This window comes from Falco punctatus (assembly GCF_963210335.1).
Source record: "Falco punctatus genome assembly, chromosome: 17".
Classification (NCBI taxonomy): domain Eukaryota; kingdom Metazoa; phylum Chordata; class Aves; order Falconiformes; family Falconidae; genus Falco; species Falco punctatus.
The window spans coordinates 8,260,950-8,285,965 of record NC_137597.1 but is presented as its reverse complement, the minus strand read 5'-3'; the positions used below and the strand labels follow the sequence as shown (position 1 = coordinate 8,285,965).

Sequence of the window (25,016 nt, the reverse complement as noted above, 5' to 3'; positions counted from 1 at the left end):
AGCTGCCCGATACCCGCCGCCCGCCGGGGCGGGCCCAGGTCGTCGGGGCTGCCCCGGCCCGCCCCTCGCCGCGCCCAGCCCCGCACCTGCCCCCGGCGCCGCCCCGCTGCTCGCCCCGCCGAGCCGCCGGCGCGTCGGGCCGAGGGTGGGGAGCTGCTGCCGGAGCCGGCGGCCGCCATGGGCACGGGGCGCGGGGGGATGCGCTGCATCAAGATCCTGCTATGCATCTTCAACCTGACCTTCTGGGTGAGCGCCGGGCCGGGGGGGGACCGGGCGGGGCCGGGGGGCCGGGCCACCTGCGGGGGCCCCGGGGACGAGGGCGGGCGGCCGGGCGATCAGCGGCCCCGCAGCCCGCTGCCTCAGCCCCGGTGGCGAGGGCTCTCGGCGCTTCTCGCTTCTGTAAAGACGCGGCTCTCCCTGGGAGACGCCGTGCCTGCTACGGCAGGCCACTGCTGACGAACGGCAACTGCCGCAAGTGCCGGGCTGAAGCAGCGCCCACCTCCCCACCGCGCCTGGCATCGCAGCCGGGCGGGGAGGGGTTCCCCCGGCGGTGTCCTCTGACAGCGCCTTCTCAAACCGGGAGCCAACAGGTGCTGCTTTTGCAAATTCATCCTAAGAGAAAGTCCTCGCATCATACTGCACTTTGCTGAAGCTGCCCTAATGACCAGTGTCTCGTGCAGAACCCTCAGGAGATGTGAAGAATGCTGTGTCCGTTCTCCCCTCGTTGCACCTTTTTAATAGTCTTACAGTTCCGTAGCACAAATTAATTCAAGCTTTCCTTTTTTCTTTCACTTTCCCTCATGCTGTGTTCTCCCTTCCAGTAGCTTCCCAACTTTTCACACCAGAAAACAATTAGCAACGTCATCTCCTTAAATGTCTTTTTCTTTCTTTCTCATCTACTGGTTTTTTTTTTGAAAAGAAGTCACAAAATAATCCTGTTCAGCCTCTCTGGAGCAAGCATGCCTGAAAACACAGTTAAACCAAATGCTTTTCCCTCTTGGTGACAGCACTGCAATCTCCCGGTACACAGTGCCGCTGTGCTCGAGCCCCAAAAGCAGAGCGATGATGCCCAGCTGCAGCTGCAAGGCTGCAGAAGGACAAAGCTTTGTGTTATGTTGTTTCACAAAAGTGACAGTTACTGTGTTCTGCCTTTTCGCTGAGATGGAATAAACCATCTCCCCAGCTGGACTGGGGGGCATTCATTTCAAACACATCCCAACTACTCGAGGTGCTCAGGAGGCTGGGCTGATGGTGGGGTCTCCTCGTGCTCTGGTGGTCCAAAGGCTGAGCTCATGCCTGCAAGCAGGGAGGTTCAAATATTATGGCCAGAGTGGCAGGGGACCCTCTGTGCTGTGACCCTTCTGTGAGGAAAGCCGCGATCCCAAGCTCTTCTGCCATGTGCTTGCCTGCTAGCTTTGCTTGCTGTAGCTATGCCAGATGAATCAACTGCCAGGCAATGGAGGCCAGATAAAAAAGCACCACACCAGGCTGCCAAGGATATGTTAAGCCGCACGTGTTTTGTGAATCTCGTTCAGGTTGCGCAGTTGCTACAGGCCTAGGCTCTGGGCCGCCATCAGAACAGTAGCAGAGCATTGTGCCTGGTCCTGTAGGATGCTGAAGCTCTCTGCCAGGACACACACCATTGTCTGGTAGGCTTATAAATATGTTAGGCATGCGGTGGGTCTGAGACCACTGTCTATAGATCTTTCCCCTCAAACAACATGCCATAACACTCCTAGTCTTGTTTGCATTAAAGAGAATTTTTCCTTGCATTTGACAGAACCCATCACTTGCTTGTTAGTCATTTCTCTAGTCCAAGATACTGTACGCTGTAATAATACTTTTACCTCCTAGTTCTGATAGGGGATGCCATGATGATTTACAGAAAAATGCCCTGTCATAGCTGACCCAAGCACAACTTCAGCACATCCCCAAGAACAATACAAACCTCTCATTCTGGTAGGCCTCCAAACGGAACGCTTCTTACAACCAAGCAGCACCAGGAGCAATTCCGAAATGGCAAATGGTCTCCTCCAGTTTGGTGTGATGATTCAGGGGTCCGGCTGGTCTCTCTACAGCATCATATATCCTGTGACACTGCAGCTGGACCTGTAATACATACCGGGGAAGGGGGCACCTCTCAGCCCAAAAAGCCCTAAATCAGCTAGGAGGGTTGGAAAAAAAGTCAATTAAGTTCCTCCTGTCCTAAAAGTTTGGCGTGTATCAAGCTAACAGGGCTTAATTCTGGATCACACAGCACTTCATCATAAGATGCTTTTCCTACAGTAACAGCACCCAGACCCAGGCTCTGAGTGGCCTCCTGCATCCTGCATTACCACAGCACAGTCCTGAGGGTTAAGGAAGGAGGGCAGAGTGTTCCTCATGGGTTTTGCAGCCTGTCCTCATTGGCACTCGCTTTTCCCCCACAACAACCCCCCCGCCCCGCTCCCATTCCCCATTGCAATTCAGGCCAAGTTTTGATAACTAAATGAGCTTATTTGCAAGGTTTGAAAGTCACTAGTATGTTCAGAAGCACCGCTATGCTGAAGGGCTAAAAGACAGACAGAAGGACATTGCACTTCATTGTTACCAAACACCGGCAAGTGCATCCTGAATTTTCTGACAGTGCAATCCTGAGCTGTGGGATTTCAAGAAAGCATAAGGTGCCAATGACACCTCTTTGATGCTCTCCAGCCAGTTGTTACCAAAGTATTGACTGGTCTTGCTTATCTTCCAGCTGGCAGGATTGGCTGTCATTGCCTTTGGTCTATGGCTGCGGTTTGGTGGGGTTATGGCAGACTTTGCTTCAGAGAAAAAGTCTCCAGAGTATTTCTTCATGGGTAAGTTAAAGTGCCTGTGATAACAGTAGCCTTTTGCCTTGGTTTCATCCTGGGGCATGTGACATATGTTACACATTGAATTACCTGAAGGCCAACAACTCCTGGGGCAAACTACACAAAACTGGATGTTCTGGTGCAGTGCATCATGTGCATGATGGCTTTTGTCCTTTCTCTGCTTGGCATCAACTTCCTTAGGCCTAACTGAACTCTGCTCTCTGATTTGATCCAGTCCTCACATATCCTCAGTGAATTGTGCTAATACTGTCAGAACAGAAGCCGCGATGGCTCAGAGACCCAGGGAACACGGGGCTCAGCAGTACATCCTCCCAGAGTCTTCTGTGCAGCTGCTAGCCAATAAAATAACAGTGTCATTTCTGAATGTTTCTAACACCAGTGCAGCAGTAACACTTTTGCTCACCAGTTCTCTCTGTGTCTCCACAGAGACCCTCAGTGTGACTTCTGAGTAACATCAGAGCAAATCCTTCCAGGACTGAAAAGTAAAAGTACACCATGTTCAGTTATCTCAAGAACTGTTTGTCCAGCCTAGGCAAGAACCAACCAGTTCCCCAAGCCCACAGAACTGGTATTGGTTATATCTAATTTTAGGCATGTAACAATTTTTTTTTTCTCCCTAGGATTTCCAGTTGGGTTTTCTGGAAACACCACCTGTGTTACATACCTATAGTCATCCTTAAATAGCTGCTGTCTAGGACTGCCAGCAATTGCATTTCTTTATCCATTGGCAACTGTAACATGTCTTTACACCAGAAAAGGCAGGGTTTTTTCTGTTTCAATATATCACCTCTGGAGATCGACTCACTCAATAAATCCAGCTGGTGCAAACATTTTTGCCATCTACAAATGCCAAGTGTGAATAAGTACCCAGTCCTGCCTTGTCCATCAAGCCACTCTGACAGGGTGGCCAGGAATGGAGGTTGACTCAGTATGTCCTGTAGCAGTCAGTTATCCATTACAGGAATAGGAATATGGCCTGGGCTGTGCAGTTACTCTTAATACCCCAAATCGCTTAGTGAAGACCTTGGCTCTGATACAGCAAAGTCCTGACCCCAAGCTTGTTTAATATATGCAACCAGACTAGAGACACAGAGTTGACTATATCGTATTGTGGGAATAGATAGGCAGAATCTTATGTCCAGCAAAGTTTCTGTGGGAGTTTATGAGGCTGAATAAAACCATTCAGATGAAAATTTGATTGGGACCTGAGGGTTACTGTAAAATACCCTGTAGGACCTCCAGTGACACAGGAAGTAGGATTTACTTTTCCTCTTACATCTGAGCTGCTATGTCAGCAGCATATTAGATCACCAGCTTCATTTCCAGATCCAGTTTATACCTGCCGAATTTCCTGTGCTGTTTCTTGGGACTCTTCCCTGCCTTATCCACTTATATTTGACCGAGGAGATTAAGCAAGACAGAAGGATGTTCTGGCCTTCAAAATCAAGTACTGTTGGTGTGTTAGAAACTAGAAAGTAATACATCCTGTGATGTGAATAGGCACCACAGTAATTTCACAGCTTTGCGGTACACACTGTAACACTGTGTAAACAAGATACTCTTTGGTGCCTGGGTATTTAAGTCTCAAAAAGATTTAATCTGCCTCAGTCCTGAACAGGAACTACAAAAGCTGTGGAATTGTTAATTTTGGGAAGTCCTGAGGAATGCTCTTGTAAGTTTTGTCATATACCATGACATTTAATTATTGAGCTGTGACATGTATTTATAGCACTGTATGCTGTAATATGTAACTGCTAGCAGAGGAAGTGCTAAGGAATGGGACATAAATATGTCAGGAATTCTTTTAAACTTGCACTTTTGATTGAATTCAAAAGCAAAGTTTTGGCCCTTTTTTGTACTAAGCACTGTGCTCTGTACGAAGCATTCCTGTTAAAGAAGAAAAAAAAATTTCTGTGGCCATCCCTCATTACAAATCATGTTAAATGTTGTTGTGACTTGTGCAGCCATTCAGAAGTCTGAGGCCGTTAACAATCTGTGACTCAGGCGGTGGTAAAAGAATGGTGATAAGTTTAGCAAGGTTTGTTTTTTACAGCAGACAAGGCTGCCCTTGACAGTCACACTCTAGAGCTTTTACCTCTCCAGGAGATTTCATTTCTGAGTCCCCCTTGACAGTTGTGTATTGGGCCCTTCTCCTGGAGAGTCTAGGAGTGATGTTTACTTGCCTTTGTGTGTTTGCTCTGTAACATGCATTCTGGGCGACAGCCAGAATTTTGCATAGGAATTCTTAATATGGAGCACTGTTCAACCCACAAGGAGCAGCTGCCCAGAGGGCTGAAAGAGAAAGCAGATCATCAGTATGACTTGGAGATATAAACATATGGCCATATATCTAAAAATAATTTCTTCAGCTCTGTTCCACTGACCACTTTTGTGGCTGCCTTGTGATAACCCAAGCCCCTGTGATCAGATCAGCTTTGTGTCAGTGCTTGGAACAACACTGCAGCTGCATTCAGAGTTTGTTTTGCATATGGAAGTACTGTCCAGAATCACCATCTTGTGGAAACCAGCTAATTTTCTTGCTTCTAAAGAGCAGCACATTCTGCTGTTTTTGTACCTGGCTTGAACTGCCAGCTGAATCTAACCAGCTTCTCCCTTGTGCTTCCCTATGATGTTTTTTTTTCCTGGATCTGAAATGTTTTAGTTTAAAATAATTGATAATTATATCCTTACATTTTCCATTAGGCCAGGATGAGTCTCCTTAAATAGCCTTGTTCTTTACCAGCAGTCCAGCTGTCTTTTCTGCCCCCTGGAATAGTTTAGGCCATGACTTGGCAACCAGGCCTGTTCATCTTTTCCAGCCACTGAAATGTTTTTGTTGGTTTGAGAACTTACAGGCAGCAGTGCTGAGGTCAAGCACATATGTGTTCTTTGTTTTCTGTTGCTTCTGGTTTTGTATTCAGTGATCCATATTCCCCACTGCAGCTTGCAGGTTTTTAGCCTACAACAGAAAAGACTGGAACTCTTTGACCCATGCAGTTTTCATCTACTTTACCAGATGTATCATACACTGGAATGGCCTCCTAAAATTGGACACCATCTCTGTACAGCTCCCCAACTTTTGGAGTTCCCAGTGTAGTGGCAGGCATGACAATATTTTTATGTTACTCCATCTCATAGTACATTTCTTGTGCCTGTGCTTCAAGTGGTGAGGCAAAACTGTAGCTTTCCTGCTCTACTGCAGTTCAGCTCTGGTAGATTGCATGTATTCCTCTCTTAGCTGTACTTGAGAGGAAAAAAAAAAAAAGAAGAAAGAAAAAAAACCCCATAATTTCAGCAAAGGTCAATAGCTGGGCTCTTACCTTTTTTATCTAAGTTGTCTATTACACTGTACTGACCAAATGGAGAAAAGATCTGTTGAATAAAGGGAATACCCCCAGATTGCTCGTCCTTCTTGAGACTCCTGTACCAAGACTCTGGAGAGTTTTTTACTGGACAGGAAAGTCTGCAACAATCGGAAGGAAAAGAGAGATGTGTGAACCCAAGATGTCAGTATTGCTGTCTCACAGTTAATTGGTCCTTATTTGATTCTTTGTAATAGTACTGTTCTTAAATTTAAAAATATCTAAAGCACAGAAGTGCAGACAAAGTGCCTGCTGAGCGCAAATTGAGCATTTGTGAAGTAAAAACTAACACAGGAACTTCTAAAGGGTCAGTTCAAGACATCTGTTCTCCCCTCTCTGCTTTTGGTGGATGAAGAGGAAAGTCTGTTCCGGTTCCTTGGGCAACACAGAGGACAAACTCTCTGTATGCCTAATAAGTGAAGTGCAGAGGGTCATACCACTGCCAGTAGCAATAAAAATGAAGTGTACATACCCAACAAGCCTCATCAGGAATGGTAACAAAAACTGATGAATGTGAATGAAACAATTTGGATGACTTTCTCATAACTGGTCGCACTGAACCACTGCTTCTCCTGCACCGCCAGAGCTCACAAACTTTCTGCTATGTTACATTCTCTTTGTTCCAGTTCCGCGATCCAATCCATGGTCCAGGCATTCATCAGGGCCAAACACTTGTGGACAGAAGTTTCAGGGTGGCTCTGTTTTTTTCTTGGGGTCTGTGAGACCATGAGTGATGATGCTGGCTTTGAAAGGTACAGTTAGATGGCACATGCCTTAGGTATGAAGTCATGTCTGGAGTTGAAGGATATTAGTAGGTTTTCTCCATAGTAGTGGGTGCCCATATAAACAGGGGTTGGCCAGCAGTTAAATCCATGTAAACTGAAATTCTTTGCTGCTGTGCCTCATTTTGTTGTAGTTCTATTCATGTATTTTGGAGTCAAGCACTATACCCTTAGTCAACAGTATTTTCTCTCCAAATTCCATAGCCTCTCAAACTATCAGCCTTTAAAATGAGAGCTGTTGGCAAAGTAGTGTCTGTGTGGAGATGCAATACCACAAGAGAAGCATCAGATGGTCATACCATCAAGTGTATTGGAGAGGCTTTTAGTTGTACTTAAGAAATGAGCTTTTCTTTCTTCCTATCATCTTGTCTCCAGGTCTTCTCTTCTGCAGCTGAGGAGAAGTGGTTTAGAAAAGGCTGATAGTAGCCCTGAATGGAAAATGAAAGTTGCTGCACTGGAAATCAGCTTAAAAAATAGGCCACCACCACTACTATCCCCAAAAGGAAAGCTTACTCAAAATGAGAGAGTTGTTCAAAAGTCCTCAGTCTCTGTGGTGGATCATAAAACCTAGCAATTAGTTCCTAAGAGTCAGTATCCCACCTAGCAGAGTAAAGCGACCGCAGTTAGAATTCTGACAGAACAAGTTAATTAAGCCTAATGGAATAATGTATCCACCTGCCTCAGGCTGATTGTTTTATATTTGCAATATGCTGAGATCCAGGAGGCTTTTTTTCTTTTTTTTTTTTCTTAATCATTTAAGCATAATAATGCACTTTATGCTTTTTGCCTGTTAAACTGTCCTCCTGAGTAAAGCTTTCTCCCACCCTACTCTATGTGTAGCTATTTAAAAGCTAGCCATTTCCACATAGAAACAACAGTTGAACTGACAGTTACGCCATTTCCTTCTTTGACGCACCCTCTTCTTCCTCTAGGCAGCTGCAAGTCACGCTGGTGCCTGCACACTGGTCGCATTGCTGCGAACACTGAACTCTTGTGAATACTGCTCACTGCATATGTGGGGGCTCCCTCAGCCTGCTTCAGTGAGCAACCAAGCAGTTGTATCTGGTTCTGGTCAGCCCACCCATGCTCAGGCCAGAGCCCAGCACCACAGCCTCAACACTTCTGCTTTTCCAGAAACAGCCACCTGCAGCAAGGGAGCTAGGTGACGGGGATAAACCTGTCACTGGTCTTGCATGAAGTAAAAAGACATTAAGATGTTTCTTGCTGTAGCAGCACACTAAACTCCAGGAACGCTCAGGCTTTTTTGGTTACATGCTTTGTCCTTCATGCATACTCTCTTTAAAAGGACTAACTGCTCTAGATGCCACTCTCTAATGTAGCCTCAAGAAAAAGAATCAATATAACCAGTTCTATCTGAAGTGAAATGTCCCGTGTTGTGGTTTCATTCTGACAGAGCTGGAAATACAGTGGGGCTGTCCACTATGAAGCCATTAAGAGGAAAGCATTTTGTCTGCTGGAAAAAGATAAATCAGCAACAAAAAAGCCCTTAGCTCCTTTTTGGGGTGCGTCAGTTGAAAAGCATCTACAGAGAGGGTTTTGACTGAGTTGGCTTGTTTTGTTCCAGCACTGACTTCATCTGCACTTGGATGGGTAAAGACAGTTATCTGCAGGGTCCCGACTGCTGCTGCTGTGGGAGCTGCAGATCTCTGTGAATGCATTACAGCCAGACTCTGCCCTTTCGGGTGGCTTGGAGCCTCTGTGTTTGAGCATTAGAAGCGTATAATTGTTGTTGATACCTGCATGGAAATGTATGCATACACACAGGATTATCCAGGGTGTCTTAATCTAAAGAGGATTGCAGAGAATTGTGAGAGGATTTCAGAATATCGAAATACTTGAGTATTAGAAAGGCAGATTGAAATAGAGTATCAATAATGCAAAGTGACACAAATGGTAACAGATAATCTAAACAGCGTAAACACTGGCACACTTCAAATTAGCTGTAACCACACAGGAACGTGATCTTAAAGAGTGTCAGTTGTTCTTGACAAAAGTGCCTTGCTCACCTGCAGTCAAAAAGGCATATAAATGTCAGGAATTGTTAGGAAAAGAGAATCCGACTGAAAAATTTCAATGCTGTGTAAATTTCCAGTGCTCTCAGTGTCTTGAATGCTGTATGTGGTTCTGGTCAAAAAGAATGCAATAAAACTAGAAAAAGTATGAAGAAGTTTGACAAGATTATTATACTATGTACTATGAACAACTTCCCTATTGGGAAGTTTTTCACACTATTCATTAAATTGTAGAATCCATTGCCACAGGATTCTGTGAAGTGCAGCTGCCATAGTACAGACCCACCTAATACAGGTATGTTGATTACATCTGATTTTGGTGAAGTTTGGTATAGGGTGAAGTAAATATTGACAGAGCCACTGGAGACTACAGAGAAGGTAATAGCTGACGTACTTTGGCTTATGTGAATATGGGACATTAATTATTTAGGGTTGTGAGATGCATGGGAACAAGACATGTAACAAGTGCTGGTATTCTGCGGAAAACGGGGAGGGCTACATTATGGTGAGACTGCTTTTAAATTCAAATTTGTGCATTATCAGAAGCCTAGAAACTGGCTGGTATCTGTAATGCTTTTGTGGTTCCTGCATGATTAACCACAAAATACCTGTTGAATTCACACAAGATGTGATTATGTCTGTGCATTATGCTCACATTAAGGGTGTGTTCCAATCCTCCAGAAATTCATCTTCCTTCACAGTACTCTGCCTCTCCTCTCCAGCGCTGTAAATATATTTTATATATAAATATACTAAAAATCTATTGACACAAACATGGTAATCTCTAGTAATAAGCCTGTTTCAGAAACTGACTTTGCTACTATGTGCAGCATACACGCGTCCCTGTCTGGCCTGTTATTTCCAACTCCCACATGCGTTTCTCATTTTCTCCAATAGTGCATTTAGACTGCAGGTTCCTTGGTGCTATAGTGAGGGCTTGAGAGCCTCACAGCACATCTGCCTCCCAGACAGTAATGCACATACAGCCTCAGGAAAATCTCTTCAAGTCTGTGTTCTAGGACTGCTCTCATCACTGCCTCTCTATCCCTTATACCAAGAACTGAGTGAGCTGCTTGTTTTCTCAGTGGAATATGAACAGTTGGTAGTTTGTTCAGTGGTAGTTGCTCAGCCCAAAAAAGAAAAAGTAGAATTATTTCAAATGGAAAGTGATCATAGCAGCCAGGTAAACAAGAAACCCATGTGAAATAAAGCCAGACAGAGGGCCAGTGTACGTCTGTCTGTTCCTGCTCTTTGCAGTAGGCTCTAGATGGGGATTTGTATCTGAAAACTATCAGTAAGATTTTGGAAAACAACAACAACAACAACAACAACAACAACAACTAATATCAAAAACCAACTCTGGGAGTGAGTTCTATTCCAGACTGTGAAATCACATCTCTACCAGCCTAGGTGGCCAGCAGAGTGTATCCAGTGGCGGTGGTGACGGTTCATGCATTGTCTGAAATTAGAAAGGCTTTAACCTTCCCATTAGTGGGTTGCTACCTGTCTGGTTTATATTGTAATGTCTCCTTTCTGTTCATAAACATTAGTACACGCTTCTGCCTGTCACGTGATTCTTGGCAATGGGAGCACAGAAGGACCCCGGTTCTAAGGACAGTTGTTACTTTGTCCAAGTGCCATATGACAGACTAAAGAACTGGTGACATTTCCTTTCAGCTTCGTAATGCATAATTTGCATGTTACCTTGACAGCAGTTTTTAATTGCTCTAAGGAACAAAGAACAGATGTCTTGCAGATTTCACTCGTGATTTTTCTAAAAATGGGGCTGACCCCTGATCCACATAAAGACATTTTGCAGTTAGCAGCTATAAAATTCCATCCTTCTCTTCTATCTAGTCTAAAATGATGAAATTCTGTATTCACTGCAAATCACAAAGGTTTTGTTCATCCAGAAATGACACAGAATTCCCTTTATCCTTCCTGAGGGTCGCCTTCACACTTGCAAATCCAAGTGCAGCCCCAATACGGTGTATGTGCTCATACCCAGAGGAAACAGCATCTTAGGGAATAACTCCGTGCTGTGAACATAGGTTCCAGTCTAGAGCTCTCGGCTGAGTTGTGGATTTGCCATCCTTCACTACTGGGCGCCACAGGCAGCTCTGAGATTGCCAGGTAACTTTTTCATCCCCCTTGTAATTGCAAAGCAGAGTCTGCTAGAAAATAGGATCCCTCCTCTTTGCATTTTCTCAGGGAATACACCCCTCTGATATTTTCCTTTCAGGAAATAATGATTTTCCTCACAGGATTAATCAAAAATCAAGTACATAGAAAAGCTGCTGCTTTACTGCTTTCCAAATTTGTTTGTTCAAAATGAAACAATGGCTGAAGTATGTGCTTCCCCCACTCTTACACTCTCTATTTTTTAGTCAGAAGGGAAATCAATTTGTTATTAGGTGTTCTCTCACCTGACTTACTGCAAAAAGCAGAAGTGTTAAGTTTCTTTTCACAGCTTATAAAAATCTGTGTATTTGTATGGGGAGAGGATGTTTTAGCACAGCTAAAACAAAACAAGAAAAAAAAAAAAAAAAAAAAAACCACCACCCCAAACCCTATTTCCTTCAAAAAAGGTCAAAAGAACAGGCTTTCTCCAAAAAAAAACCACTCCGATGACACTTCATTATTCATCCTCTTGGGTTTACAAAGAAACCTGTATTTACTTCAGCACGCCTCTGTGATCCGTGTCCTGGCTGCATCTGCTCAGATCAGCCAGTTTTCTGTTGCATTTTGCACGTGGCTTTTAATTCTGTGGAATGTGCCTCTTCATCCCTTTGCATTCAGGGGCTACGAGTGACTTGGTTTGTGGACCCTGCATGCAGGTGCAATTAATATTCCCAAGTTGTGGGCAGTCACATAGATGGCAGGTTTCTGCCGTTAGGTCCAGTATCTGTCCTTAATGCCACAGCAGTGTGCCTCTTCTTAGTAGTCTCTTCTGTTGTCTGCTCTTGTGTAGGCTGTGTGCTGCCAGTGAACTCGGAGACTAGTTAGTTGTCAGGCCCTCTCTCCTCTTCATTAGCAGACATAGATCAAAGTAACAAAACTAGGAATCAGCAAATGCACAGAGGCAAAAAGAGGTAAAAGGAAACATTTCACACAGACTACAAACACTTGTTTCCTTTCTACCTTGTACTTTTTTACTTCTGCTTCACAAAAAGCTGCAGCTAGTCTTCTCAAAATTTTCCATTCACCGAAACAAGCTCTCTGCCTTGACCTGACTTGCAGACATCTTTTTGCCATGCTGAGCTTTGTGGTGAACTTTTTTGTGTCAGTTTCTAGGTATCAAATGTATTCCATTTTGTGACTATAAACTAAGTGTCTTTTTTGTTTCTCTGCTGTGCTGTAGATGCCAAATTGGAGGCCATGCCAAGGCTTTGTATTTTACAATGAAAGTGCTTATGAATAGAAGCTGATCAAGGCTGTGCTTTCCATCCTGCTTTTTTGAAAGGAACAGGCTTTAGTGAAGCTTAGTGTTGTGGTTTAACCCCAGCTGGCAACTGAGTACCACACAGCCCCTCACCACACACCCCACAGCGTGATGGGGAGGAGAATTGGGAAAAAGGTAAAGCTCATGAGTTAAGATAAGAAAAAATTAATAATTGAAATAATAACAAAAACAACAATTGCAATTAAAAGGAGAGAGAAGGAGAGAGGGATAAAACCCAAAGGGAAAAAAACCCGAGTGATGCACAATACAGTTGCCCAACCCTGCTGACCGATGCCCGGCCAGTCCCCCAGCAGCAATCAGCAGCCCCCAGCAAACCCCCCCAGTTTATGCACTGTGTGACATTCTATGGTATGGACTATCCCTTCGGCTAGCTCAGGGCAGCTGTCCTGGCTGTGTTCCCTCCCAAGTTCTGGTGCTCCTTCAGCCTTCTCACTGGCAGGGCCTGAGAAACTGAAAAGTCCTGGATTTAGTGTAAACATAACTTAGCACTAAAACCACCAGTGTGTATCACCCTTGTTCTCATAATAAATCCAAAACACAGCATCATACCAGCTACTGAGAAGAAAATTAACTCTATCCCAGCTGAAACCAGGACACTTAATTACTTCTGACACATGATACTAATGCATAGTGATGTATGACATTACCACCACCAAACTGCTGGATTTGTCTGCTTTGCTGACCCTAACTGGGCTAATTTTGATGGCTATCCGTGCATGATATTTCTAGGTAAGACTGTGATTCTAAGGGGTGACATACATTGTCACCCTTTTCTTTTTCTTTAGAGTGTCTTGCTTTTCAGTTTAGGTCTATTCCTATTAACGATTTGAAGTGATCAGGCCTACACTGCTGCATATGGCCCACTAAGAAAAGAAATACTAGCTAAAATGCTTCTGGTTTTGTGGAGTATTGTTAAGTGTCATTATTTTCTGTCCAGAAATAGCTTTCTGAGTATCAGCAACTGCTAGTCCCAGGCTGAGAAAGGACAAAGTCTGGACTGAACTCTCCTGCGCAAAGATGGGAGAAGGTGGATTTACCCGCCCGGCTGTGGGGCCAGATGCACAGCAAGCCCAGCTCTGCAGCGAGTGGCATGAGTTCTTCCTGTAACTTGCCTTAAAAGGGAAGCTCTGACTGAGGTAGCGGTTCAGCTGTGAGTCATGGAAGTGAAATGTTAAGTCTGTTTCTCAGACAAAAGCAAATCCAAATTCCTGAAAGTGGTCTCACCCCTGAGCCTCAGAGAGCTTTGTCTTTGCTAGCTGGAAACAACAAGAAGAAATGGGAAGACTTCTTTCCAGTCTTCTTAATCAAAAAGTGCCTCTGTTAAGTTCCCTAATAAGTAATAACAGAGACTGGAGTAGGGAGTGACATGCAGAAAAGGGTTCAGGAAACATCTTAGTAATTACACTGTTACCACGGAGATCTCAGGAAATGGCAGGTTTGCTGTTTTGCAGTTGAACAGCAGGTTCTGCACCTGCAAGAATTTGTTTGTATTTTCCGATTCGTCTTCCACAAGGGGCTGACCTTTCTCTTCTGAGTCACATATGTCTTTTAAATCCCTCCCTCAGTAAAAAACACTGTGTTGTGAATATGTGTACAAGTATTAGCCTGAAGAATGCTCAGTCCTAGTAAGTCACAAGATGCCAAACCCTAAAAATCTAGCAAATACAGAGTATGAACTACCAGCACAGTCAGCAAGCAGCAAATCCCACATACCTGGCTTCACAGACCTGACAAAGCTGTATTAATTATAATTGTTTTATTTCTGTTTAGCAGAATGCGTTCCTCAGCAGCAGTCCCTGGCACAAGAAAGGTACCAGGGCAAGAAGGATGGAGGGGAGGAGAAGGATCACAATAGCTGGGATAGATATTGGGCTGATATATAGTGGTGGACAGGAACGTGCCAATGAATGGACAGCAGGCAAGAGTTCGCTTCCTCCAAGCAGGCTGCGTCTGTGTGGCAGAGTAGCTAGATGCTCTGCACTAATAGATTGATTAATTGTTTTTCCATTTTCCTAGGAAGCATTGCAAACTGTTATTTGTAGGGCTTTCTAGTCTAGGTTATACAAGGCCTGCTAACAGGAAATGCCAGTAGCCCTGATAACCCTAAAGATTTGGGTCAGATTTTAAAATAATGTTTAAATTGGTAATTAAGAATACTAAACATTCCCATTAAAAATTTGTGTAGTCAAAGCTGGGAGCAGGGCTCACTGTGCCCTCTAGCGTACAGTCTGCAGCTCATCTCCAGCCCCCAATGTCACAGAATAAGCCCTCTAGCAACACTGGATTTTTTTTGCCTTATGTTCCTCGCTGAAGGGTGGTAAGGCAGTTCTGGATGGTGTGATGTATGTTCTTCAAGGACTGAGCTGCCCTTGAGACAAAAACTTGGGAGGTGGAAGTTTTCTTATTTGTCCTCCTGAGATCCTCCAAGAACTCTGAAGAAATCACTGGTCTCCTTTTGTGGCAAGAGAAACTTCGCTGTGTAGTAGGTGTTCTTTGTGAGACCCAGAGACCATTGTTACTTATAAATGTGTGGTTTTGACAAAATAGGTAGCAGACTTTGGGAAGAGAAACCTTAAATTCTTGTCTGATTCTGATTTTTCATAGGACTCTATGTATTGGTGGGAGCAGGGGCTCTCATGACCACAGTTGGATTTTTTGGGTGCTGTGGAGCAGCGCGGGAGTCTCAGTGCTTACTTGGAGCAGTAAGTAAAAGGTTTCAAGGGCCTGGGATGCACAGGAAAATCATTCAAAAGCATATGCATTATGTCACTAGCAGAAAGATCTTTATTGTCCAAGACCTGAAATGTCTTATGTCCTTTTACTGGCTAATCTAACAGCTCTAGCCACTGTGATACTGCAGAACTTCCATACATGAAGTTCCATTGCTTGTCTCATGTGATGTATTTCCTGGAATGACCTTCTGTCTTTTCTGAAGCTACCATCTGAGCCACATCTTTGCTGTTTCCACCTTTCTTTCCATATTACAAGCAATCTGACTTGACACCCTTGTTAAGGACCCTGCTTAGCAGTTTCCTTCCAGTTACTGTGTGGGCTGTTGAGGCCTGGGCAAGAATGAGGGGACTGACTGGCAGTCCATATGAAGCAGAATTGCGCAAGGTATATTAATATAAGATTCTCTTCTTCCTCTGCAGTTCTTTGCTTGCTTGTTGGTGATATTTGCAGCTGAGGTCACTGCTGGAGTATTTGCCTTTATAGGCAAGAAAGTGGTAAGTAGCATGAACTTCTAATGTAGTAACAGGGCAGTTACGGATTCCAAAGCCAACTGACCTACAGTCTGGCTCTTGCATAGGAAAGTTTTCCCAGGAATACTCTCTGACATGCTTATCTGGAGTCAATGAGAGCTTGTGTTATCACCAGTCCAGAAAGGGGTGCAGGTTTTGCCCCCCTGTAGTAAAGAAAATCTGTAGGTGTGGTTCAACCTTACATCCATAAGGAACATCAAGTGGAACAGTATGATAAGAGGGTATTGCTTGGGAGAAGGGCAAACAAATTCAGGTATGGAACTTCTCCAACTAACAGTGTTTAACCAAACACAGAATACAGCACATGTACACTCTGACCCATGCAGAGTTCCTCTGAACGCCATTACGCCACAAAACCTTGTATATTTCCAATCATGGTACTGCAGTTTACCAGGTGTCATTTTCTGCTCTGGAGGTTGATGACACAAGCTGGAAGTCTGCACTGGATTGGGAGTAAGACTTACTTGCCACTCACTTGGAAGGTCTGATTTCTACAGGCAATACAGGAAGCCCAGAAAATCTATGAAGACATTTATGATGACTATATGAAAAATCCAGGGGGGGAGGTCAACAGGACTATCTTTCGCTACCACTTGGCTGTGAGTAGTCCTCCTGAACTTTAGTACCTTGCACTAGTACTCTGCTGTCACATTACCTTTTAAAATTCAAAATGTCTCCCACTGAGGTATGAAAGTATAGAACTGAGTATTACTTAAAATGGAGCCAGAGGCTCACATCCCAGTTTCCCAATGGCTCTGTCAAAATTCTGGTTTCAGATCACAAGTGATCCCTACCTTTGAAAGTGAAAATGGTCAGGCTTTAATTAAATTTCAGGCTGATGCTTCTTGTCTTTGTTGTGCAGAAGATACAACTATTACGGCCTTTTTGAATATTAAAATCCAAATAGAAATACTCACAAATGCAGAGAGGTAGAAAGGTCTGAATCTGTCTGCATTTGTCAGAGAAAAAACTGTGACCTGTGTCCCAGGACATACAATGTGGCAAATCCTGCCACTGAACTAAGTAGGTAAAGAACCAAAAGCACATGTGACTCAGTTCAGGCCACCCAAAAAGCATCTGGATCAGAATTAGAACCTGTGACTTCCTGAATCCTATTTGTGTCCATCCTGTATGTACACTGCCTCCCACAGAGATCAAGCCCAAGCTTTGTTGCTCCTTACAGCATTCCCACATTCTTTAGAACAAACATTTCACAACCTCAGACCCTTTTGTCCTGCTCCCATAGCTGTTATTTCTGACCCAAAGAGGAATTCCAAGCATTTTGTGGGAGATAGGCAAACAGGAAAAACAAACCCTCTGAAACACTCTGATTTATTACTGTCTCCAAACCCAGAACTACATTTTGTCAGAAATAAAGATGCTAGCATTCTCTGTTGTAGCTTTTGTGCATTGCCCTTAATTCTGTATGCACTATTTGAACTTTCTGCTTTCTCCCTTTAACTCCCATTTCCTTGTATGCCAGGGATCTGCTTTTCCAAAACCCAATTGTTGGCTTTGTTATGAGATACTGTGATAAAAATCCTTCCTGGAAGTTGTTGTTAATACAAATTTGTCTGTTTGCTATGGCTTCAGACAAACTGATTTTTGAGAAATCTGACCCACACAGCTGGAACTCCACGAGAGGTAGCAGTTAACGTAGGGAATAAATTTATTACTTGATCTATATTGTTTCCTTTTTTTAGTTATTTGTTGTCTCACTTCCAGTATGAAACAAGCCTACAGTTTGCCCTTCTTTGATCCTTCATCTCTCTCCCACTCCCTCTCTCTCTCTCATTTAGCTCCAATGCTGTGGTAAAGATAATATGGAACAACAAATGGGATTACCCTGTCCAGAGAATATCCAGATGCCAAAGGCAAGTGTGCTCTGTTCTGGTTGTTCTAATCACCTTTTCATGTCAATTGTTTAGTAAAATTGGAAAGAATCTGTAAGAAAGGAAGAACTTCCTTTTTACCTCACAAATTCCAGCATGAAATTCCACATGAAATGGAACAGAGTGGAGGCAGAAATAAGTTGGACATCATATGGAACATGCCCACCCCTCAATTTCTGAAGTCTGCTTGCAGCATCCCATGGTAGCTGAGACAGTATTACATCATCTGAAAAGTGGGAAGGACATAGCAGAGCAGGGGTTCTAAATTAAAAGCCCTATGAATGCTGAATTTTGGCAAGTGTCTGCCTTAATCACGCATGGAGACTCCTGACTAGAAACTCTGTTGGTGTTAAGGAGGACACTGTTGTTTCTGTCTTCTGTGGAATCTGCTTGTGAGTACAATGTCAATCTGAAGGGCCAAACTTCTTGATTTAGCACAGCCTATCTTATAAAGGGTTTTAAATCTAGGGAAGAATGATAGTAAGAAAATTATTTGTATGTGTCAGCCTGTACAGGCAAGCGGTACAGAAGTCTCACTAGAAAAGGGAATATGCTGTGAAAATCATCCAACAAAACACAAGGCATAGATGCAAGAAATAGGACAGTGATTGCAATAATATTCTTCATGTTTATCTGTTGTCTAGTGAGAACAGCTGATGGAGTTGGTTGGAATATATTTTTCTAGGAGTAAAACTCTTTCCATTTTGTTTTTAATAGAACTGCCTGATTGAAATCCAGAATGTAATTGATGCTAATCTGCATTTAATTGGAATTGTTGGAATTGCAATTGCTGGCATCACAGTGAGTAAATCCACATTCTCACTCTCAAATCTATATTTGAGCTCAGTACCCTGTCCCTTACTCAAAGCTTTACAGAAGGTGTTTTGCAGCAGCTGATGAGATTCCTCCGAGGTGTAGCTGTTCTTGTCACTTTCAGTGTGTCCTCTCTCTGGAAACTGCCTACATGGGCGCAAGCAGACTTGTGTGACTTCATTTTATCAGTTTCTTTTGTGTCTTTAGACAGGATCTGAAGTACCTAATGGTAACCTTATTTTGTTTTAATAGCAGGAAAGCAGAATGCACATGAACCAAACTGAAAAGCAAAAGGCCATAGCAGCATTTCATCTATTCCAAAACAACTGCAGACTGAGGCTTTAGGCCCTTTGAGGATCGATTCCTTAGATTGCAAAAGGAATAGAGAGTACCTACCGTTTGTATAGAAATAGCTTTCCAGGAAAATGCTGGCTGTAGCATTGGTTCGATATGAAGGATAGTTTAGAAACAGACTTTCTAGGCCACAGATCTTTTGTTAAAGGAACAGGATTTAAACTGCAGAGTTTTCCAAACAGCATCTCCTTCCTAAAGGCGCAGGACCTAGTTACAGGTGGCCGTTTCATCGATTTGTGTCATCAAAGCACTGACACCTTTCCTTACAGCCCACCTTCTCCCTCAAGTGTGTATGGTATTCCCGTGGTCTGCTCCTTCACGACAGAGCTGTGACCAATAGATGTCACCCTGCTGCCAGGATGTGCAGGAACGGGCAGTCTGTGTCCAGTGCAGGAAGCATTTCCCAGCAGGCGTCCACCACGACTTCCTTCAGACTCAGAAACCAACAGCAGTCTGAAGCAGCATGAGGAGCTAGAATATTATTAAAGCTGCTCCGAAGAGCAGGAGGTTTATGTGGACACTTTAAAGCAGATGAAGGTTTTATGGGTGTAATAGGAACCGTGGAACGGGTAAAGGGGATTAAACAATCCTGTGATTAGTATAAAACGTGAAGGTGTACTCAAAAATACAGCAAAGCAACATCGGTGGTAAAGAGTTCCAATAACCTCATTGCTCTACAAGGGTACACTAGAAATAGGAACATCTCTTCTATGGCTTCCCACCTCACCTATGGCAGAAGTTATGAAATGATAACCTCTTCGGCAGCAGAAACATGTCTGTACATTTTTCTGTGCTTATTTCTGACACTTCATGGAGTGTGACTGGTCAGCTGTCTCCTCCTTCCTTAGGGAGGTGTGTAGGGAAGGGTTTTAACTAATAGTTAACTCAGTGGTTTAACTGCCTGATAGTACCGCTCATCTCCCATCATTAGCAATGAAGCCTCAGGAGGTAGCTGCTACCTGCTTTGGAGAGTCAGCCTGTGGCAAAAAAAGAAATTTCTGGAGGCTCTGGCAACACCCACTGTTTTTGATTTAACATTCCCTCTAGTTAATTAGTTCCCTAACACAAACAGAGTTTTATATTTAACATATAGTCCTGGTCTTGAGTAGTAACTGTTAAGAGCTTGGCTTTCTCTGTAAAATCACAATCCTCAGCACCAGTTCCAGAGACCTGGGTCCTCTGGAATCGTCCTCTGTCTTACTCGAACATGTGTACAATATTCCATGTAGAAGCATTCTGAAACTCAGAACCTTTTGGTGCAATACTAAGCATAATACCAACACTCACAGTTATCAATGTCAGTGAAATTAATGTTAGTACTACTAATGTTTGGGGCTGTTAGGCTGGCCTTAACATTTAGAACAAAGAATAGCTAAACTACTCTGAGCAGATAAAATCTTGGCTTTAAATAACAGTGAAATTTCTGTGTTAATTGTCTGATGTCTTGGGGTTTGTAGATGGAAGCAGCCACTTGCTACTCTGCCATAAAAACCTTCAGATTGTTCTGATATGCAGACAATTTTATAACTGTTTTGTAAGTGGATCCCTAAATCGCATCCCTTCTCTTCTAGATCTTTGGCATGATATTCAGCATGGTTCTGTGCTGTGTGATCCGTAACACAAGAGACATGATCTAAAACTTTCACTGCACAACTATGTCCCAGGAGTTCCAGACTAAGCTTTACAAGAAGTGCTCTTCTACCCCATTTAATAATTGTAATGCATTTTAATTAGTGTTTTAACATACTGAGAGGAAAATATCCCAGTAGGTGAGCAGGTGAATTGTATTACAGTAAAACTGAAGTGAACAAAAAATTTAAAATGTCCTTTTTAATGGAAAAAAAGCAAAGGTGCATCTAAGACTAATACAATTTTTAATGTTTGTATATGTGCAATTAAGAGTTTACACATTTATAGACATTGTGTAAGCACATGCATATTTCTTCTTACAAATATATATGCACATGAGTAGGTACCTGTATATGCAGTACCTTGTTTAGGTAAGTATGTGCAAATGGAATATGTTGTGTGTGCACATCTGCATGCATATTCTTCCAGAGTCTCACTGTGTAAGAGTGTGCACACACCCGTAGGTATACAGTGCTTGAAACCTTTTCACACTAAGCCCCTGGTTGCCAAGTATCAGCAGAGGAACAAACGCCATTTTAAAAAGTAAGACCTATGATCCATTTTGTAACTGTTCTTTCCAAAGCCTAAACAGAGTAGAATTAATAAAACTGGACTTTATTAAAAAAAAAAATAATGGCTAAGGGCCTGTTCCCACAAACTAAATCATGTGAGTAGACCCACTGACTTCACCGTCATGCAGAGACTGGATTTATTTATTTTTTTTAGGACTGGACCCTTCATGCAAATACAGAAAGCTCTGGGGGAGGAAACATGTCCAACGAGATCCAGGCTAAAGGAAGAGAGGGAAAGAGGTGGGAAGCTGGCAAGATAATGCAGTCATTTGGGAGCAATTGCAGTGCAAAGTGTGCTTAAGCTTCCCAAGCTAGCCTGAGACACACACACACCCCGCTCTACACATCTTTGAGTTAAAGGGGCCACTAAAATCTTTATTCAGAAGTCCCTTTATCCTGCAAGACTCTATATGGTATATATGCTGGTGCAGGAGTGGAGCCTATATCCAGAAAAGCAGCAGTTTTGTCATACTCTGTAGAATCTAACCGGCCTGTGGAAGCCAACTGAAGTGTGCAAATGGACGGGGAAAGACTCACAGCACTTTAATATCCTCTGTTTCTGCTTCTGTGACTATCACAGCTTCCATGGGGCTCTTACCTCAACCTCTCACCATTTCTTGCGGGTGTAAGGCAGGAAAGAAAGATGGGACCTTTTTACAGAGCCATAAAGTAAATTTACTTACTGGTACCTTTAGATTGCATGTCAGGTATAAAAGTTACACTGTGTGCTTGAAATACCTCAGGGCTTGAGTTTACATAAGTTTGTTTCTATATTTTTATTTTTCTATTTGCAATATTTATTCATAAGAGAATGTTCCTTTTAGAAGAGCTTAGAAGGGAGAAAGGTTCTCCCCAGTAGGGGAAAATAAATTACATCAGAGGCTCAGAATCTATTAATTTTTGGCTTACTGGAGATAATTCATCATTGCAGAGAACAGCTTTTTGCTAACAATATCCATGCAGCAGCTCTGTCTCTCTGATGACAACTAGTTCAGATTTCTGATGCAGTTGTTCCATACGTGATGGGGAAAAGTTCAGATAAACAATGTATCTCATTGAAATGGTCCATGATGTCTAACAGGACTTGGCATTTACAAATGGTGGGGTCTTTATTCCACTGAAACACAATGGAAAGGAATGAGATTACAGAAAATGTGTCCATTCTACTGAGCATGTTTGTGTGGAATATATATCCCTGGTGATATTTCTCTCATTTTCCTAAGAAACTCAACCAACCATCACTTTTCTGTTACTTCACGATTGGAAACAGTATGGCTGTTCTATGTATCTGATTTAATTGACGCATCTTGCTGTGTTACACAGATCTCTCTTTTCAAATTGTTAAACCACAAACTGCCACCAAGACAGCTGCGCACGCAATGCTCGGTAATGCAGCAGGCCCTGCCAACGGAGCAGTCTGTGCCCAGCTTCAGGTACCCAGCTGACAGGGATACATACTGTACACCACAGAAGAGTTAGGCTTGTATCCCTCTGTTCACAGCTGACTAGCTATGGATGCCATGTAAGAGTAGAGCCTGGGACCTCATTCTACAAGCATCAGACCAGGAAATAGGGCCCCCAAACTGCTGTCTGCTCCTAAGAAAGGCTCAGTTGGGAGAATGACACTGGCAGTAAATGCATGAGGGTCTCAAGCTGAAACTAGGAACGCTAAGTTTCTCACAGCAGGCAACCGACATAGCCAAAGCAGCTTCCTGGATCCCAGGTACACTTGAAAGTGTCCCTACGACTGGTTCTGCTCTAAATAGCTAACGGGCTCTAAAAGCTAACGGAATAGTATACAGCTATTTTCTCCCAAGGTAATACTGACAAAGAAGAAACCTGTGTATAGTGTCATTTTTGCCATTCAGAGCAAGAGTTTTCCAGGAAAAACAGCACAAGGAAGCCACTGGTTCAGGTTCCAAGGGATTGCCCTACAGGGATAGAAATTAATTGCAAATAAAGCTATTTCCTTCTGCTACACTCCCCCTTGTAATGACAGTATCTTATTTATTTTAAACACATCTACATATAATTGGATTTAGTTTCTCTGATTTGTAGCACCAGAATGTAATTTTAGAACCAGTTTACTTCTAGAGTATACTTCTTTGTTTACTGTTTCTTGAGTAAGTCGGAAGATGCCCACTCCTGCTTTAGAGATGCACTGAATAAAAAGGCAGCTTGCAGAAGCCTCTGTTGCTTCCCCAGCTCCCCCACTTCCCCAGAAATACAAAAACATCCAAGTGCCTTATGAAAACAGGCAAGAGTGGTACAAAGAAACCTTCTACAAATTCAGACTTGAACAGCCTAACTTTCTGCTGAAGTGTTTGGGGTTTTTTTTCCTTGCTCTGAACAGTGCATTTGTTTTTCTGAGCATAATTACTGCTTATACTGTAGGGTTTGTTGCTATTTAGGTATATGGGATACTTGCACTGCATATCAAGAACAGAGTAATACCAATTACTGGTTTAATTCTGTAAGTTATTGGTATAATTTAAGCTGGAAATCAACATATTATCTATCTACTAGTGGCTTTAACAGAAACCAGAGATACAGCCCCTCTTGTTTCCTGCTGTTGTGAGGTGCATAATGTATTTGCAGTTTTCTCTGCATTTTAGTAACAAACTTTTTTTTTTTAACTTATTCAGGGACAGAAAATACAACTGTTCTTTCCCTGTCAAAGCTGTAAGAATTCTTTCCTGTCCCTTTTAGATCATAGTTAACAACTCCAATTTCCATTAACTAGCTTGAGCAGCCCTTTTTAAATGCTCAGATGTCACAGGCCGGGTTATGGCTATCAAAACTGGATATATAGTGCCCACAGTTTATTGTGCTGCTGCTCTTTTCATTTCAGCTTTTGGAAGTGCAAAATCGTTGATCATTGGCAGTACAAAATAATTTCCAAGCAGCTACACCGAATGTCTTCAATAAGAAACCTTTTCAAAAGTAACTAAATCCAAACCAGTACCTAAACTTCCTCAACACAGTTCATGGTCCAGAGTTGCGTGCCAGGATTTCATTAACAGACTCCCAGTGCTGGTATGCGCCAGACCCATAGTAACTGCCATATAAATCAGCAGGAGTACCTGTCGGGTCCTGTCCCTTGCACCCCTTTTGGAGGAAAGTGACAAAAGATCAAATCCCTCCAGGTGATAACTCTGAAAACACATCACACATGTTTCTGTCTTCTTCTGCCAAACAGTTTGTTCTAAAGCATAAAGATGTAAATTGTCGATGCCATTATTGGTGATTGCCTCTCTAAACATCATTATTCACATTTCCCTTGTCTCATTTTTCTAACTGACTTCAGTGGGAGCTTCACTTGTTACAGGAAAACCTCAGCCAGTTTTGATACCCTGCAGAGATTGCACAGAAGCTGACAAAGCACAGCCCTGTACAATCCCTATGCTGAACGTTCATACTTCACTTCTGTTCATACTGAAAGTGACAGATTTTATAGCAAAATATATTTCGTATGTATTGAAAAATAAATTGATTAATCTTAAACCTTCAAATGCTATATTTTACAGCCTTTGGAGGCTACTGATTAACAGTATCAGATACTGTTCACAGAAAATGTACATAAATAAAGCTTTTCAATCTTATTTTTTCCTCTCTGTTGGTGCTCCAGCCGCTAGGTTCTCCACAACACAAACCCCTTCCAATGTAACATATATGTTTCCATAGCACAAATTCTAATACTGGACAGAACTGGCGCATCAGTTGACGCTGCAAAGTCTGTAGCAGAATTACCTCGACGGCAGCTTTCTTCGAGGGAACCCCCACACACCCCTTACTCGCGGAAATCGGCTTCCGCTTCCTGTAGCGTCTCACGCGTTCTGAAGTGGCGTTTTATCCGCTGTTCTGTCTTGAATTTGAAACAACTTTCCAATAAAAATAACCTGAGATAAACGGCTACCAGAGAGAGTTCGCCTCTGTGCCCTCCGCGCGCTGCCACGGTCGGTCCCCGCGGAGCCCCGCGGTCGCGCAGGGAGGTCCCG

General features: G+C 43.1%; 2 protein-coding genes across 11 annotated transcripts in view; one reads left to right on the top strand and one right to left on the bottom strand.

Annotated features, from left to right (window-relative positions):
• LOC308054670 (uncharacterized protein) overlaps nucleotides 1–25,016 on the bottom strand; it is a 168,955-nt gene that overhangs the window by 143,283 nt on the left and 656 nt on the right. The window contains exons 1-3 of one of the 5 annotated variants that reach the window (XM_080367860.1): nucleotides 6,690–7,925; nucleotides 5,039–5,814; nucleotides 1,949–2,109 (exon numbers count right to left, since the gene is read on the bottom strand). The exons of 2 other annotated variants lie outside the window; for them this stretch is intronic. The gene's annotated coding sequence lies outside the window, so the exon portion shown is untranslated. Of the gene's footprint in view, nucleotides 1–1,948; nucleotides 2,110–5,038; nucleotides 7,926–25,016 lie in introns of those variants that run through there. 2 more of the 5 variants (XM_080367853.1, XM_080367862.1) reach the window with 2 other exon arrangements.
• TSPAN2 (tetraspanin 2) lies at nucleotides 113–24,933 on the top strand. Of its 6 annotated transcripts, none has more exons than XM_080367850.1 (8): nucleotides 113–246; nucleotides 2,738–2,840; nucleotides 15,100–15,197; nucleotides 15,648–15,722; nucleotides 16,256–16,357; nucleotides 17,558–17,632; nucleotides 18,368–18,451; nucleotides 24,703–24,933. In XM_080367850.1, exons 1-8 carry the CDS (start codon nucleotides 178–180, stop codon nucleotides 24,712–24,714), a joined length of 618 nt encoding a protein of 205 aa, XP_080223976.1. In that variant the 5' UTR covers nucleotides 113–177; the 3' UTR covers nucleotides 24,715–24,933. The 6 variants fall into 6 exon arrangements, with proteins under 6 accessions (XP_080223976.1, XP_080223973.1, XP_080223974.1 ...); XM_080367847.1 differs by having other exon boundaries at nucleotides 21,173–24,933; XM_080367848.1 differs by lacking the exon at nucleotides 24,703–24,933 and adding an exon at nucleotides 20,389–20,907.